The sequence below is a fragment of the Xiphophorus hellerii genome, chromosome 5, assembly GCF_003331165.1.
Source record: "Xiphophorus hellerii strain 12219 chromosome 5, Xiphophorus_hellerii-4.1, whole genome shotgun sequence".
In the NCBI taxonomy this organism is placed as follows: domain Eukaryota; kingdom Metazoa; phylum Chordata; class Actinopteri; order Cyprinodontiformes; family Poeciliidae; genus Xiphophorus; species Xiphophorus hellerii.
In genome coordinates this window covers 784,677-801,361 of record NC_045676.1, presented here as the reverse complement: position 1 = coordinate 801,361, position 16,685 = coordinate 784,677, and the positions used below count along the sequence as shown (strand labels likewise).

At 46.1% G+C, this 16,685-nt stretch overlaps 2 protein-coding genes across 4 annotated transcripts; one reads left to right on the top strand and one right to left on the bottom strand.

Annotated features, from left to right (window-relative positions):
• Window positions 1-203: 203 nt before the first annotated feature.
• Window positions 204-7,302, top strand: mtmr7b (myotubularin related protein 7b). Of its 3 annotated transcripts, none has more exons than XM_032562816.1 (14): window positions 204-498; window positions 1,372-1,497; window positions 2,568-2,730; window positions 2,922-3,079; window positions 3,576-3,704; window positions 3,811-3,945; window positions 4,007-4,139; window positions 4,242-4,351; window positions 4,472-4,597; window positions 4,671-4,720; window positions 4,840-5,040; window positions 5,133-5,267; window positions 5,347-5,597; window positions 6,317-6,478. In XM_032562816.1, the coding sequence occupies exons 1-14, from the start codon at window positions 463-465 to the stop codon at window positions 6,382-6,384; spliced, it is 1,821 nt and encodes a 606-aa protein (XP_032418707.1). In that variant the 5' UTR covers window positions 204-462; the 3' UTR covers window positions 6,385-6,478. The 3 variants fall into 3 exon arrangements, with proteins under 3 accessions (XP_032418707.1, XP_032418706.1, XP_032418709.1); XM_032562815.1 differs by having other exon boundaries at window positions 205-498; window positions 5,347-5,473; window positions 6,317-7,302; XM_032562818.1 differs by having other exon boundaries at window positions 205-498; window positions 5,347-5,510.
• Window positions 7,303-8,035: 733 nt separating this feature from the next.
• pmm2 (phosphomannomutase 2) lies at window positions 8,036-12,041 on the bottom strand. The gene is made up of 8 exons (XM_032562819.1): window positions 11,784-12,041; window positions 10,235-10,346; window positions 10,077-10,153; window positions 9,910-10,001; window positions 9,383-9,482; window positions 9,214-9,289; window positions 9,012-9,127; window positions 8,036-8,317 (listed from the first exon to the last, which is right to left on the bottom strand). Exons 1-8 carry the CDS (start codon window positions 11,856-11,858, stop codon window positions 8,213-8,215), a joined length of 753 nt encoding a protein of 250 aa, XP_032418710.1. The 5' UTR covers window positions 11,859-12,041; the 3' UTR covers window positions 8,036-8,212.
• Window positions 12,042-16,685: the final 4,644 nt, after the last annotated feature.

Sequence of the window (16,685 nt, the reverse complement as noted above, 5' to 3'; positions counted from 1 at the left end):
GAACTGCAACCTTTTTCTATAATAATTCGTTATATTATAAATATTTTGTGTATAAAAAAAACGTCCATGTGTAGAAAACACCTTTTCAGGTGCACGTCCTCAGCCGATGACGCCTGGAAGCGATTATATACATCTTATATTTACAGCTGACATTTATTTTGAAAATCTGTGACGGATGTTAGCGCTGTAACGGTCCTGAACGTGACATCAGAGTGTCCGGTCAGAGGCAGGGGCTGACCCGAGTACCGACAGAGGAATCGGTACCAGCGGGCCCGCTGTCAGTCGGCTCATCCGAACAAAGACGAGACACGGAGGGGCGGGAATGATGGACAGGATTCCCGGGCAGGGTTGGAGCAGCAGCGGCGGGAAATACGGCTCTGTTCTCGGTGTGAATGTGGGAATTTAACCGCAGACGAAGACAAGGCATCAGGCTGCTGTTCCTCTCCATCTCCTCCATCTTGGATGTTAGTGATGATGGAGCACATCCGAACCCCCAAGGTAGGTCCACGGACTCGCTGCTTCTTCTCTCTCGGTGACATTTGATCTGTTTACCTGCCGGGTCCTGATCAGGAGGACGGTTCCTTTAAATCATCGTCCAGTCTGGACCCTGACATTCCTCATTTTAGGAATACATATTGGGAATAGCAGGAGAATTTAACGCAATGTCCGATAATGGATTCATGTGGTGAAACCTTCCGTTAAAAATAAAAATATTTTTCTCAGGTAAGATGCTTTTCTGTCAGGCAGACATCCCATAATACTCCTCATAATGCCAGGCATGATGTCTGCCTGACATTATGTGGTGTCAGGTAGACATCCCATAATGTCAGGGAGACATTATGGGATGTCTACCAGTGATCCTCCATCATGATGCTGCTTTGTTCTGGAAGACTCTGTTTCCCTTCTTCAGGACCAATTCTTATCATCCATCCGTCCATATTCATCCATACATTCATCCATCTTTTCATCCATCTACCTGTCCGTCAGTGAACTTCCTGTATGACCAGTGAACTTCCTGTGTGACCAGTGAACTTCCTGTATGACCAGTGAACTTCCTGTATGACCAGTGAACGTCCTGTGTGCCCAGTGAACGTCTTGTATGACCAGTGAACGTCCTGTATGACCAGTGAACTTCCTGTATGACCAGTGAACTTCCTGTATGACCAGTGAACTTCCTGTGTGACCAGTGAACTTCCTGTATGACCAGTGAACTTCCTGTATGACCAGTGAACGTCCTGTATGACCAGTGAACTTCCTGTATGACCAGTGAACGTCTTGTGTGACCAGTGAACTTCCTGTGTGACCAGTGAACTTCCTGTGTGACCAGTGAACTTCCTGTATGACCAGTGAACTTCCTGTGTGCCCTGTCAGGTGGAGAACGTCCGTCTGCTGGAGCGTTCTTCGGGCCAGAGGACAGCCGCCGTGGGAACGCTCTACCTGTCTGCCACTCACACCATCTTTGTGGAGAACAACCCAGAAACCCGTAGGGAGACATGGGTAAGACCTGTTCCGGTTCTGATCCGGTTCTCCTCCTGGAGCAGTTCTCTTCTGTTCTGCCTGACCTACTGGTTCTGTTTGGGTTTCCCAGCACAGCTGGAAGGAAATCAGGAGGATGTTTAGGGCAAAATAACATTGATTAATAACATTGATTTAAAAATAAATAGATGCAAATAATTGCATATTTTAATTTTATTTATTTAATTTTTATGAATTTATTTTAATTGAATTTTTTAAAGTTTAAAAGAAATTTTACTGAACATTATTTAATGAGACATTTATATATTTGATCATATATTTATTTAAAGGGACAATATTCTGTGTTTTCCAGGCACAAAGGGCCATTTTATAGCATAATCGAGTATGTTACCTTCAGTTGTTATAAAAATTCTATATACATCAAATATGACTTAAGAAATCTAACTTTGTAATTTCTGGAACCGAGTGAGGGAGTCGCAGAGAAGCGCTGCTCTGTGGAGATGAAGCTTGTTAGCCTGGAAACTGCAGCTCAGAGGAGGAGCTGCGCCCTGAAGGCGGAGCTTGATCCACCCAGGCGTTTTGCACATAGTTGCCATGGAGATTAAAGGATTTCTCAGACATGCATGAAAGAATTGAAGCAAAACTCCAGGTTGGGTTTTGATGAGGGAATTACATTATAACATGATGCAACGCTCTAAAAAGTCAAGTTCACATAATACTGCCCCTTTAATTTTGTCCCTTTTGCCTTTCCATACACCTTATGGATGACATCACTGAAAATCATGTTGTGACCCCTGGCGGTCCCGACCCCCAGTTTGAGAACCCCTGGTTTAGCTGACACTTTGGTGTTCTAACTGGACCTTTCTAAGCATGAAACCAGGTGATCTGTCTCCATGGCAACGGGTGCGCCATGTTGAACGCAGACTGCGTCAGCTGGATCAGAACCAGAGAACCGACCATGTTTGTTGTTTTCGCTGCAGCAGGAAGTGATTGTCTAACATCCCAGAACCGATGAGTCGGCGCCGCTGACTTCCTGTTTCTGCAGATAAACACGCTGTGTGCGTGTGTGTGTGTGTGTGTGTGTGTTTCAGGTTCTGCACAGCATGGTCTGCTGCGTGGAGCGACCGCCGGCCACGCCCACAGGAAGTCCTCTCGTCCTGCGCTGCAAGGACTTTCGGGTCTTCCAGCTCCTCTTCCTGCTGGAGCGCGACTGTCTGGAGGTCCACGCCTCCCTGACCCGTTTGTCCCGACCCGGTGAGTGTCCGTCCGGGTTCGGCTCGATCCTGCTTCCTGTTCTCCGTCCCAGCAGCCAGAACTTTCCCTGGTTCTTCTGGGTTTCTGAAAGTCTGGATCAGAACAGTTGATGAAGAAGTCCTGGTGACATCTGGCTGGCTGGACGGAGGACAGCTGACTCGACCCGGCTGACCTTTGACCTTTCCTCTCAGTGCGGTACAGCGAGCTCTACTGCCTGTCCTTCAACCCGAACGCCAACAAGGAGGAGCGCGAGGAATCCTGGAGCTTCATCGACCTGAAGGCCGACTACAGGAGGATGGGCGTTCCCAACAACCTGTGGGTCGCCACGGCAGCCAACAGCGAGTACCGGGTCAGCAGAACCAGAACCCCGCAGCTGCTCTCGCATCAGCACAGAGAAGCTCATAGATCAGAGGTTCTGATTCCAGAACCAATAAGAACAAACCGGGTCAAATTGTAATTTTACACAAACACGTTCTTTCAAAAATGAAAAATAGATTTAGATGAATTTTGATAAAACAATAAATATCAGCTGCTTGGTCAGAAGTGGAACTAAATGGGTTTTAGTCCAGAACCATGAATCTGATCTGCAGAGAGGATGTTTAACATGTCAACACGTCGCAGGTTTATTATCCACATGGAGTCAGATTTCCTGTAAACAGCTGATGAAACCTGAACTCAGTATGATAAAACTGAAACTGGGCCTGTCACTAATAAAAACTAAACTAAAACTGAACAATATTTAACTAATAAACACCAGCAAACACACCAAGATTAGAACTCGTGATTGCCAGCATGTCTCTGATTCCAGGTGTGTGTGTGTGTGTGTGTGTGTGTGTGTGCTGCAGGTGTGTGACACGTACCCCGCTGAGCTGTTTGTCCCAAAGTCGGCCACGCCTGCCGTCATCGTGGGCAGCTCCAGGTTCAGGAGCCGAGGTCGCTTCCCGGCTCTGTCCTACTTTCACCAGGACACGCTGGTCAGTGGCGCGCACACACACACACACACACACACACACACACACACACCCCCACACACACACACCCACACGTTCAGCATCAGCAGCTGCATGTCGCCCCCTGCAGGCGGCGGTGTGTCGGTGCAGCCAGCCGCTGTCGGGGTTTAGTGGCCGCTGCCAGGAGGACGAGCTGATGCTGCAGGCCGTGATGAAGGCCAACCCAGGAAGTGAGTTCATCTACGTGGTGGACACCCGGCCCAAGGTAATACACACACTCACACTCACACACACTGTGAGGGCCGCTACAGCCTGTGTGTGTGCAGCTGAACGCCATGGCGAACCGCGCAGCGGGGAAGGGCTACGAGAGCGAGGACCACTACTCCAACATCCGGCTGCTCTTCATCGGCATCGAGAACATTCACGTGATGAGGAGCAGCCAGCAGAAGATCCTGGACGGTGCGTGGCGCTCTGCCGGCGTCGTCGCAGCGCTCTGCCGGCGTCGTCGCAGCGCTCTGCCGGCCCTCACGTAGCGCTGCTCTTCTTCTTCTCCCGCTGCAGTGGGGGAGATGCGCGCGCCGTCCATGACCGACTTCCTGTGGGGGCTGGAGAGCTCCGGCTGGCTGAAACACATCAAGGCGGTTCTGGACGCCGGTGTCTTCATCGCCAAGGTCTGAATTAACCAATAAGGAGAGGGTGTGGATACCTCCATCATCTCACTCAGTTTTACTCTATATCCTCTGGTTCTGACCCAGTCCTGGTTCTGACCCGGTCCGCGTCTCTCTGTCCAGGCCGTGGCGGATGAAGGTGTCAGCGTTCTGGTCCACTGCTCAGACGGGTGGGACCGGACGGCCCAGGCCTGCTCTGTGGCCAGCATCCTGCTCGACCCGTTCTACAGAACCATCAGAGGATTCATGGTACCGGTCCGAATCCCGCTGGCTCCAGTAATATCCTGTAACTCCTCCTCCTCATCCCCTTTTTCTCCTCCAGGTGCTGATCGAGAAGGACTGGGTCTCCTTTGGACACAAGTTCTCTCACAGGTCTGTGAGCCTAACCGGGTCAGGATCAGAACCAGGAAGTTCTAAAACCAGGACTGGATTCTTCCTGCCTGGTTCTGTCAGTACCCTGCGGGTAGCTCTCAGTGTGTGGCCCTCCGCAGGTACGCCCACCTGGACGGCGACCCGAAGGAGGTGTCCCCGGTCCTGGACCAGTTCCTGGAGTGTGTGTGGCAGCTGTCGGAGCAGTTCCCCTGCGCCTTCCAGTTCAACGAGCGCTTCCTGGTGGCCGTCCACTCCCACGTCTACTCCTGCCAGTACGGCACCTTCCTGGGCAACAGTGAGAAGGAGCGCCGGGACATGAGGTACCACCGGGCTCGCCCGAGTCCACCCACGCTGCGGTTCCTGGTGGTTCTGGGACCGGTTTGGTTCACGGTGGTTCTGCTCTGGTCTCCAGGCTCCGTGAGCGCAGCCACTCGGTGTGGCCCCAGCTGTGGTCGGAGCGGTCCCGGTTCTCCAACCCGCTCTACAAGGACGAGCTGAGCCAGAGTCAGGGCGTGCTGAGGCCCAACACCTCCCCCTACTGCTTCAAGTGAGGAACTGCGGCTCGGCCTGAAGCGTTACTGTCTGAATGGATGGAGCGGCGGGTTAACGGTGCTGCTTCTCTCCAGGATGTGGAAAGGCCTCTACAGCCACCTGGAGAAGGCCACGCCCCCACGACAGTCACCTGCTGACTTCCTGTCTGCCGTCAGGGAGGAGTCCCAGCAGCTGGAGGAGGAGCTGACCAATCAGCAGGAGGTACCGGCCGGAGGGACCGCCCACCACTCCGAACAAGGCATACAGCACACAAACGCACCTTTAACTAGGACACTGAGCTTCAGCATGGGCAACAGTCAGAAGCCGGCAGCTGGACCCGGACCAGGTTTTCAAAATAAAGTTCAGTTTGTTTTAGCAGTGAAAAAATATCTGGATGGATAAAACAATGAAATCTAGCATCCAAGTTCTCATTGATACACACTAAAGTACTCTGAATCATTTTTAGAAGAAATTCATTTAAAAACACGCATAATTATTTCACTCTATTTATTTTTTTAGGAAAACCAGAACGTTGCAAAACGCTAAACTGATGAGTCTGATTTTTTACTGACAACCAATTTTTTACAAGTGATCGTTTATGCTACCAATCAAACACGCAGAAGAACATAGCCGTCTCCTGGCAGTAAAGATGACCGCCACAGCGTTCTGTTTATGGCAGTAAAGATGGCCGCCACAGCAATCTGCTTACGGCAGTAAAGATGGCCGCCACAGCTATCTGCTTACGGCAGTAAAGATGGCCGCCACAGCTATCTGCTTACGGCAGTAAAGATGGCCGCCACAGCGTTCTGTTTATGGCAGTAAAGATGGCCGCCACAGCGTTCTGTTTATGGCAGTAAAGATGGCCGCCTAAACGGTACCAGGACAGCAACTGTTTCTCAAATTGGGTCTAGTTCTGGTGTTCATGATTCTAGCAGGTTCTCATGCTAGTACCATCTGATCAGCCAGGTTCTGTTGGGTTTTTAAAGAACATGTATGGTTCTGACTGATTCTGTTCCTCTAGTGTAGTTCTGATAGTAGAACCTCTGTGTGTGTTCCTGTCTGCAGAGGCTGGCGGCGCTCACAGGGGAACCAATCAGGTGGGAGAAGACAGCGGTGGCGCGGAGGAGCAGTAGCCGCCTCTCCGTCACACACAGCGGGCCGGACCCGCCCACCCGCTACTCTGGACCAATCGGCAGCTCTGAGCCAGCCAATCAGAGGGCTCAGAAAGTAGACTCCGCCCCCTCTGGGTCACCGAGGAGTCCGGACGTGGAGGACGACCTGGAGTCGGGCGTGGCCGACCTCAGCAGCCACTCGTCCTGTGGTGGTGAAGACAGCAAGGACCCGGAGCTGGACTGAGGCTGTCCACGCTGCTGCCCGACTGGAAATAAGGGAAAACCAGAACCGGACCACTGGATCCGGGTCAGAATCCACCCCTCATATAAATTGGTCGACTGGTGCTGCTTTACTGGTTTAGATAAATGATGTCGCTCCACTGTGGGCGGAGTAAACTCACAGCAACGCTTCAGATCTGGATCAGTCTCCATGGCAACAGAGCCAGATATGTTCAGCTGCTCCTCTACGGATCCTACAGGACGGCTAAACCCGGCTCACAGAGAAACAGCCCATAATATGAACCCGAGATCACCATGGAGACGGATCCACCAGAGATCACCATGGAGACGGAAACTGTTGGTTCCTCACGGCTTTGATTGGTGGTTTTATATAAAACTGTAAAAGTTTTCACAGCCTAGTGGACCAGATATACATCTACAGATCTATGTTTGCAGATATATGCCAGTAGCTCTATGTCTGTAGATTTATATATGTTGCTCTATGTTGTGGTTTCAGAATAAAAGCTCAGATTCTCAGCTCCTTGGAAAACCTGGAGCTGGACTCAATTCACGTCTCCATGGCAACTCACTGCTGTAGTTTCTGCCTGCACCAACAACTCTGAGGACATGAAGACCTGGACCCGCCTCTTCTTCAGAACCCGGACCGGTGGTTGGTTTTGTATCACCGACATTAAACGATCAATAAAGTTCTAATGAAGCTCTGATGTTCAAACAGAGATCTTCTCCAGAATGAATGATCCAGAGTGACTGGACAGAACCAGAACCTTCAGAACCGCCCCAGATCCTCCTCACTACAACAGCAGAACCCTCCCCCTTTGGCCAACAGAACCAGGTCAGAGGTGAAAGTTGCATCACGTCAGGAGGAGCGGCCAGCAGACACAGTGACCCGGGTCGTACCGCCGCCGGGTCGGACCGTTCTGCGTCGGTCAGAAAACAAACAGATCGATGAGCAAAAATCTCTCTGGTTCCAGAACCACAGAACCCATTTAAAAGTTCAGGTTCTTTGACAGAACCGGTTCCTGCTGCACCGCAAGCCCCACAGATACTGACTACCCTGCACAGATCCGGGCTCAGATACAGAACCAGAACCAGACAGTCCAAATGTGACCTGACGTGAATTGATCCGAGGAGTCGCTGTTAATCATCCACGGTGTTCCTCAAGGCTCCATTGTTGTCCCACTTTTATTATAAATTAAACAGTAAAACCATCTGAAGGAAACCTTAAGTATAAATTTATATTTTAGATTGAAAAGTTTCTTCTGCCTGAAAACCAGAGACATTTAGCTGACTTTTATCATCTCTTTGCTTTTTAGTCATTTTAAATTCAGTTTTTTCTTTATTGAAAATGTTTTGGAAATAATTGTTAATGCGACCAAAACCTTCTGGAGGAACCGGGAGGTTCTGGAGAAGAACCCAGAACCGAAAACAGAAGCATTATTTCCTGATTTATTGAGTTTCCAGCTGTTACAGTTCAGGAACATCAGACCAGGTTTCCCAGCTGGTTCCGACCACCGGACCGGACCAGAGAAATAAAAAAAACTAAAATCTTCTGCATGTTCTCAGCCAGCGTCCCGGACCAGACGGTCCAGTTCAGGCTGCATCGCCCCCTTCAGGAGAAGAAGAGTTCCTGGCAGAGGCGATGCGTCTCCTCGGGACTCGACACCTCGTGGCCGATGGTCCGCGGGTCGCTGTAGATCTCAAAGTCGTTTCCTCCCTGCAGGGGAGCAAGGAGCAGCAGGAGGTTAGGGGTTTTGCTGCGGAACCGGACCGGTCCAAACCGGACGACATTTCAACCAGAACAGAATTATAAACTAGAAAATATAATTCAAATTTACATTTTTCATAGATTAGAATCTAAAAGTTTCAGCTCCTTCACTCTGAACCCCCCCAAAAAAACCAAAAAGACATTCAGAATCTGCAGAGGTTCTGGTTCTGATTCCACAGAACCCAGCAGCAGAACGTTCTGGAGAGGCTTAAAGCAGTTGTACTACATACAAAACCTGCACATGGCGGTGGCAGCATTATGCTGTGGGAAGATGGGTGGTGTTCTGATGGTTTAGATCAGCACAGGGTTAGGATGGCCTAGTCAAAGTTCAGAATTAGATTCAGTGTGTGGACTTTCTGAGCTGCTGAAGAGAAACAGCAGCAGTTTGGTCTGCAGAGCTTTGACCATAAAGGCACGCCACACTTTTCAGATTTTTGTTTTTAAAAATGTTCAATCATTTTTCGTTCTGTTGGTCTGAAGCTTCGAAGCTCAATAAGATCCGTCAGATTCGGTTTGAAGAAATGACAACATGCTTCTTAATTAGTAGTTATGCTCCAAATGTTGAAGCTGTTCCTGGAACACCTTCAGATCGAACTGGGTCAGACCTGAACCGGATCGGACCGGATCACCTCAGCGTTCTCACCGGTTTGGTTTTGTCTCCAAAGAAGTGGACAGTGGAGTAGTTGTCCTTGTCCACGATGTCCAGGCAGTAGCGCTTGTCCCAGCCGTCAGGGAAAACATCGAAGCTGATCTGCCCTCCTGCAGAGGAACAACTGGATCGTCAGCCAATCCGGACCGGATCGGGTCACCAGAAACCGGCCCGGATCGGTGGGCAGCGGACTCACCGATGGAAAACGAAAGCCCCTTCCCTCTGAACTCCTCCTTCAGCACAGAAACAAACTTCTCCCGGATCTTCTCTCTCTGCAGGAAAAACACAAGCTGCTTTACGCTGCCGCACCAGCGAGAACAGCGGCATGAAGCAGCTGAATTCTGGGAAACGCATGCGGTTCTGACCTGGTCCAGCTCGTAGAACTCCTGGCGCTCCTCCTGGCTGCAGCTGCGTCCGATCGGAGAGACGTTCAGCATCCCATTCCGGAATTCGATGAACGTACCTCTGAGGAGAAAGGCTAACCATTAGCTTCCACTGGCTAACTATCAGCTTCCATTTCTGCGCTGCTCCATCAGAAACAACCAATCAGAACCAGGGGAGGGGCTTGGCGTTGTCAATCAGGCTTGTGTATGCTTACCCTTGGTCTCTGCTATTTTGCAGCATTTTCCCAGCGAGAAGTTAATTCTCTCTGCAGGACCATAGCATGGAATGAACTCCTGAGCTACACTACAGCTAGTTCACTAATAGTTTGCCATGAATGCTAAGGCTAGTTAGCATAGCCACTGAAGACAGAGGATAAAACAGTTTCCTGGAACGGTAACTTGAAAAATCAGGAAAAAAAACAAAACAGAAACTGTCATCAAGCATTAAAATATCTATATAAATATTTACATAAATGTCTCATCAGAACCGGGTTGGTTTGGGTCGGTACCTTTTCCTGGGCAGCTGGATCTTGGCCATGTAGTTCAGACAGAAGTTGATGAAATCCTGCAGCAGCTCTTCTCCCATGTGGGCCTGGATAGACTGAGAGACAAACGACACAGTTAGCTTCCCCAGTTAGCGCCCCCTGGAGGACATTTTGTGCACCAGGTGACTCACCTGGACGGAGTGCAGCTGTCCGTGTCTGTACGCCACCAGGCCGTTCTCGGCGAACACATAGTCTGATTTCTGGATGACTGAGACGGAAAAACAGGAAGTCAAACCCAGAACGGCTAAACCTTCACCTCTGACCCCACTGAGCTCCTACTCTTCCTCACCGTCGTCTCCCAGCTGCTCCTTGATCTTACTGAGGTCTGAGCCACCAACCACTCCGACCCGAACCCGAGTCCTCAGTTTCTCCAGGAACGCCTTCATTTCTGGAGTCACTCTCTGGAAACACAGACAAACACCAGGGGGCGCTCTCATAAGCTGACAGCTAGTAGAACAGGCCATGTTTAATGTAAAACATGCAGTGGGTGGGGCTTGGAGGTGGAGGCGGGGTCAGTGATTAAAGGGGCAGGTTTCCATGTTTTCCAGGCACATATTGCCATTTTAGAGCACATTCATGTGGCCATATTAACTTCAGTTGTTATAAAAATTCTATATACATCAAATATGACTTTGTAATTTCTGGAGCCGAGTGAGGGAGTCGCAGAGAAGCGCTGCTCTGTTAAGCTGAAGCTTGTTAGCCTGGAAACTGCAGCTCAGAGGAGGAGCAGCGCCCTGAAGGCGGAGCTAGGTCCACCCAGGCTCTTTGCACATGGTTGCCATGGAGATTAAAGGATTTCTCAAACATGCATGAAAAAAATCAAAGCAAAACTCCAAGTTGGGTTTTGATGAGGGAATTACATAACATGATGCAACGCTCTAAAAAGTAAAATTTATACAATAGTTGCTCTTTAAGACAATAAAACCCTCACAAACAGAAAAGTTGAATAATAATAAAAAGTTAATATTTGCTGTTGTGAGTGAGAAACTGTCTCACTCCAGTAATTTCTAATAGGTTTGATGTCAAAGAATGAAAGCTGCTGCAGGTTTAGCGCAGAGAGATTTTGTTTTGTTAATGTACTTTTCTGGGTAAAAAGAGGTGAAAGGTGTCCTAATTCTTACCAGCTGTATTTATTTGCAACATTTCCTCTAAAAACCATCAAGCTGCTCGGATGTTTCTGATAATCTGTAGGCAGAACACAAAGGGCTGGGACTCATTAATGCTACTTTACAAGTATAACAGTCTTGTCAGAAGTTATTTTATTAATCTTAGTGTTAAAACAAGCAGTCTTTAATAAACTAACAAAGAGACACTGGTCTAGTACTTCTTTACTGGACCAGGTTTCAGCAGTTAGCAGGATGCTAGCGGAAATAAATGGAAACTGGGGCTTTTGGGTCGAACTCATAATTAATAAACACATGCTTTTTATTGATTGATCATATGACAACAGTTTAAAATGACTAAACAGCCACATATTTAAGGGCAAAACTAAATATTTTAGCTAAACTATATGATGGGGTTTTAAAAAACTACAAGGGAGTTCAGTTTTTGTGTTCCGCCAGATACTTCCTGTTACATGTAGACGCTAGTAAACCGTTCCCTGTTTGAAGAAGCCATTATAAAGATAAATAATAGAAAACATAAAATATACTTATTTAAAATTTTGTTTAAATACGTTTATGTAAACAGCGTGAGTTTAGCTTTTTAACGGAACCAAGTGTGTATTATGTTTCCCGGAAGCTCATCAACAGGCGGACAGAGTCGGGACGTGGAGCCGGAAGTCACTCTAGCATCTGCGACGTGTTTCTATGAACGTAGGTGTTTGTTTGTTTGTTTACCTGTCTCGCGGCCGTCAACGTGCCATCTACATCAAAGAGGCATAGCGTGCTCGTGTCCGCGGTGTTCTGGCTCATTCTGTCCCTCCGGTCAATCTGCTCCCTGCTGCCCGGGGCGCGCGGCTGCGTGCGGCTCTCAGTGATGCTGTGATTTCCCCGCCGGCTCGATTCGGCTCGGCCCAGAACTACATGCCAGGACTCAGACTCGGTGACAAACTGCAGGAAAATGTGCGGATCAGCTCCTCCTGTGTGGGAGCTTCCAGCCAATGGAAGTGCTCCTCGAAGCGGCGTCACGTGACGACACTGGGGCGTTGAGTCAGCGTCATTTGGGTCGAGCAAAACCGGACATTGGTTGAGAAAGATCATATTTATGTAGCATTTTTAAAGCAAACTTTTTGTTCCTTTTTATTTTATCTCCTCGGTAGTAAACAAAAAATATTAACATTTTATTGAAATCAATAAAATAGTCTGATTTTAGTAGAAAACGGACCAATAAATTATAGCGTATATATATAAGACAAAAACGTTTTCTTCATGATTACATTAGTACAAAACAATGTCAAACAAAATTGAGGGGAAGATAGTTTTTTCTCATTTGGGCTGCATGGTAGTAGAAGCAGATTGATAATCCCTCCAAAATTAAGATGAATGCAAAAATTTGTAACAAATGGCAATCTATTTTTGAACTGGATATTTTGTTTAAAGGTGTTGTGTGTAAAAAAAAAAGAAGGTTGCTTTAAAAGATGAAAAATGTTTTCCAGGCCAGATTTACTCAATTCTAGAATTGGCGCCAGGGGGCAACAATCCTTCAGAGGGCCACAAATGGCCCCCGGGCCACACTTTGGACACCCATGTCCTGCAGGAACTCTTTCTCCTCCTAAACCAGAGCTGGAATGAATTTTTGTCTGGAAGCTGAAATAACAGTTCTGTTCAATTAAAACAAATCTATATTTATCCAAAAAGAACAAATAAAAGATGCTGTGGGAAGGAAGGATTTCCAGTAGCAGTCAGTGTTGCAGCAGATCTGAAGATGCCTCTGACTAAAGCGCTGTTGGTGTGTGACATGCTAACCTGCTAACAGCATCTGGGCAGCAGAGATGACATGGATTACTCCACCTGTTGATCCAGATCCTTTGCTTTTGCTTTTGTCCACCATGATGGATGAAAGGGTTAGTTTCAACTTCCTCCTTCTCTCTCTGCTTCCTGTTCAGATCCTCTGGGATTTGGGGTCAAAGTTCAGGTATTAATTTGAGCTTCTGGCAAAGCTATTCAGCTGCTCCCATAGCCGATCTTGTTGTCATGGTTACCAACCATAGCGCCTGTCTAAAATAAAACTTTAAGAGCTAAAATCCTTCCAGCTGCAGCATCCAGAACAGAGCAAAACCTGCTGCCACCAGCGGGAGGCGCTGTTCTGGTTGGAGGCTGTTGAATCCGGATTTTGCTTCTTTCGGTTCTGATCCATTTCCCAGGAGCGCAGCAGCTGGACCTGTAACCTGAGGAAGCGCCATCTGTCCTCCTCAGTCACAAACAAACAGGTTTATAGACACACTGGCGCCACCTGAGGGGAAACCGGGAATTACAGCAACTCCCTGGTTCTGGTCCTGGTCCTGGTCCTGGTTCAGGTTCTGGTTCAGGCTCTGGTTCTTGTTCTTGTTCTGGTTCTGGTTCTGGTTCTGGTTCAGGTTCTGGTTCTGGTTCTGGTTCTGGTTCAGGTTCTGGTTCTTGTTCTTGTTCTTGTTCTTGTTCTTGTTCTGGTTCTGGTTCTGGTTCTGGCTCTGGTTTTGGTTCTGGCTGGTTCTGGACGGACTCACATTTTCACCTTATTTTACTTTAATGAACAATGTTTATATGAATTTTCCCATTTTGAGATTTCCACTGGTTTTATGGTGGTCGGTTTCAGTCCGGATCTCCCTGAAGTGAACTGAATGCAGCTGTTTGTCTGTCTGAGGCTGCAGACAGACACTGACACGGTCACAATAAATCATGGTAACAAACATTACTTATTACACGCAGCACCTGCAAGTCAAGCAGCAAAAGAATAAATAAAAATCGGATTAAAAGACCACAGTAAGGGTAAACAGTATTTTTAATTCCTTTTTGTTTTTAATAAGTGTATAGGTTTTGAAAATATAGTCCGAATCAAAGAAGTTTGTGACAAATTCAGATTATTAAAAAACTTTTTTTTTTAATGTGCATAATATTTATGCATAAAAACAACAACAACAGACAATTTACTAGAACTGAAAAAACATCAGTTAAAGCAGCAGGGGTGTGAATACTTATTGAGTTTCTGGGTGCAGTGCTGCCTCTAGTGGTCTGAACCCCTCACTGCAGCCATTACTATTTTCAATCTAGCTACAAAAATGAAATTTGATATTATTTTTACAAGATACCTGCTTTGTTTGTACTGTTAGGTTTAACAGGTGAATAAAAACATGAAGATTTTGCACAAAAAAGCCTCATTCAGTGCAATTATCCCATGAAAAAGGGCTACACTTGTATTTATTATTTAGTAACTACATTTGTAAACATTGGTTGGTTATTTATAAATTTTTGCCAAAAGTTAAAAATTAAAAGCCATTCTGGACAGTCTGAGGAGCCGCAGGTTGTAGAAAAGTTCAAGCGAACTGAATTATCAGCAGCTGGGAGGAAGGATCTGTGATGACGCTGCTTTGTGCATTTAGGATGTAGCAGCTCTGCAGGAACAGCTCCATACACAGAGGGGAGACGCTGTCTATCAGTGATGATTTTGGAAAGGAGAATTTATTGTCATTCAGCTTCCCTGGTTAGGTAAAGGTTAAAGGTTAAATGATTCTGGTTCCCACCACCTCTGGGTTGGGGAGAGATCTGAGGACAGAGCTTATCTAACCACTTCCACTCAGCTGCAGATAAACTGACCCCATGCTGAAGGATGAAGCTGCCTCAGTGTCCAAAATATCTGTACAAATGTCTAAAATAATGTGCTTAATATTAGTTAGAAAAATAAAAAAACATTCTCATAAAAAACATGGAATTAGATTTTACACTCCACCAAATTAAAATCAGTCTCAAACAAGTAATTAAATAGTAAATAAATGAAATTTGAATAAAAACATTAAAGTTAAAGTTAAACATTAAATATATTCATTTATATTTATATAAATGAATATAAATATAAATATAAAGGTCATTTATATTCAGGGGACATATATTTGGTTAACTCCATAAAAACATTATTTTATTTGACCAATTATTTTATTTTACAACATTTTATCATTTAAACGGAAACATGTGACAAAAAAAGCTACTTTCCACCTGCAGTCCCTGGACAGGATAATGACAATTTAATATCATTTAACAGATTATTAAGTGATGAAAAGCCAGAATATAAATTAATGTCATATGTGCAATAAATCATTGTTCATATTTCAGTAAAAATAAGCAAACAAATCAAGCTACAATGATAGAATCTGATATTAATTCTCCCAGATTGCCTGAACTTCATAGTTTGTGTTGCTGCTGTTTGTAAACTGGGAAAAATGTCAATAAAATCCAATAAAATCACTTTATTGATTCTGAGGAGAAATTTAATGTTGTTGGAGCTCAACTTGTCCAGGCTTCTAATGCAGAAAGTTCTCCTGTAGACGCTGGCAGTCTCGTGTATAAATGTCCTTAATTTTCTTGATTTTATGAGAAATTGTTTTTTCCACTGTCATCTCCAGAGGTCCCAAAGTCTCACTTGACCTTTGACCTTGTTTCTAACAGTCCTGAAATGTGTAGCTTTTTCCTTTGTTTTGTCCACATTCAAGATGGCTGCTCCCTCACCATTACTCTGGTGTGCTCTTTTTCTTGTCCATAACTGATCCAATTTTTTGAGAAAACATTGTTTAATCAACTTCCAGCTGTGATTTAAAGACACTGAATGTATTTTTTCATGCAGCAGCTTTTAAATTTCTCCACATTTTTATGCATGTGGTCTGATGATCACCACAGAAGCTCCGCTCTGGTTTTCTAATGTGGATTTTAGTGGATAACCTGGTTTCAGTTTCTTTGCGGCTGCAGAACATCATCAGACTTTACCATACAAATAGAAAATATCCAGATTCTGTTTTTGTCTTTTGCAAACTAAGCTGGGGGGCAGGTTGCATTCAGCAGCATTCTTAATTAACGATGACTAGCTTTTAAGCAGCCATTTGCATGAACAAAAGAGAAGCTGTTGAGGTTCTTGTTTCCATGTAGCCCACCCCCTTCTCACCAGGAACAATGAACCACCACTCCAGACCCGGTCCAACTCTTCAGAGGCCTTTAATCATGCAGCAAAGCAAATTCTGATACTGAGACAAACTTCAGCCCTTGGTTTACTTGTATACATTAATTGAAACTTGAACAATGTCATATTATCAAAGTTTCATTGACAAACTCCTATACTATAGATATCATCTTCACAGAGGATGAAACTCAGTTTAAAAATAAAGACAAAGTCATTAATTTTGGGCATATGAGGAAGAAAACTTAAAAGAGTCTGTCTGAGCATAGATCAGCTTTTAAAAGTCACAGATGAATTTAAAGATGACTTTAGCAGTTACTCAGCTACAGATTCAGATGGAAGCGCAGCTCATATCGGGTCGGCCCACTGTAAAACAGAACTGAAACCGGGGCTCAGTATAACTGCTGCGGCTTCGTTTCGACTCCTGTTTCAAAAAACAACAAACGGTCGAGGCAGCGGAGAAGGACATTTTTTTAATCTCCCTCAGCAGCTGCAAACAAAGGGCGATTCCTTTTCGCGCCGTATGTTTAAAAGTCCAGCACAGCCAATCAGCGATGGGATAGAACACACAAACATGAAGGCGCTCCTTAAAGGAATTCAGCCAATCACAGCTCAGAACGAGTTCTGTGCCCCCAGCGTTTATGTTTAAATGATTGATT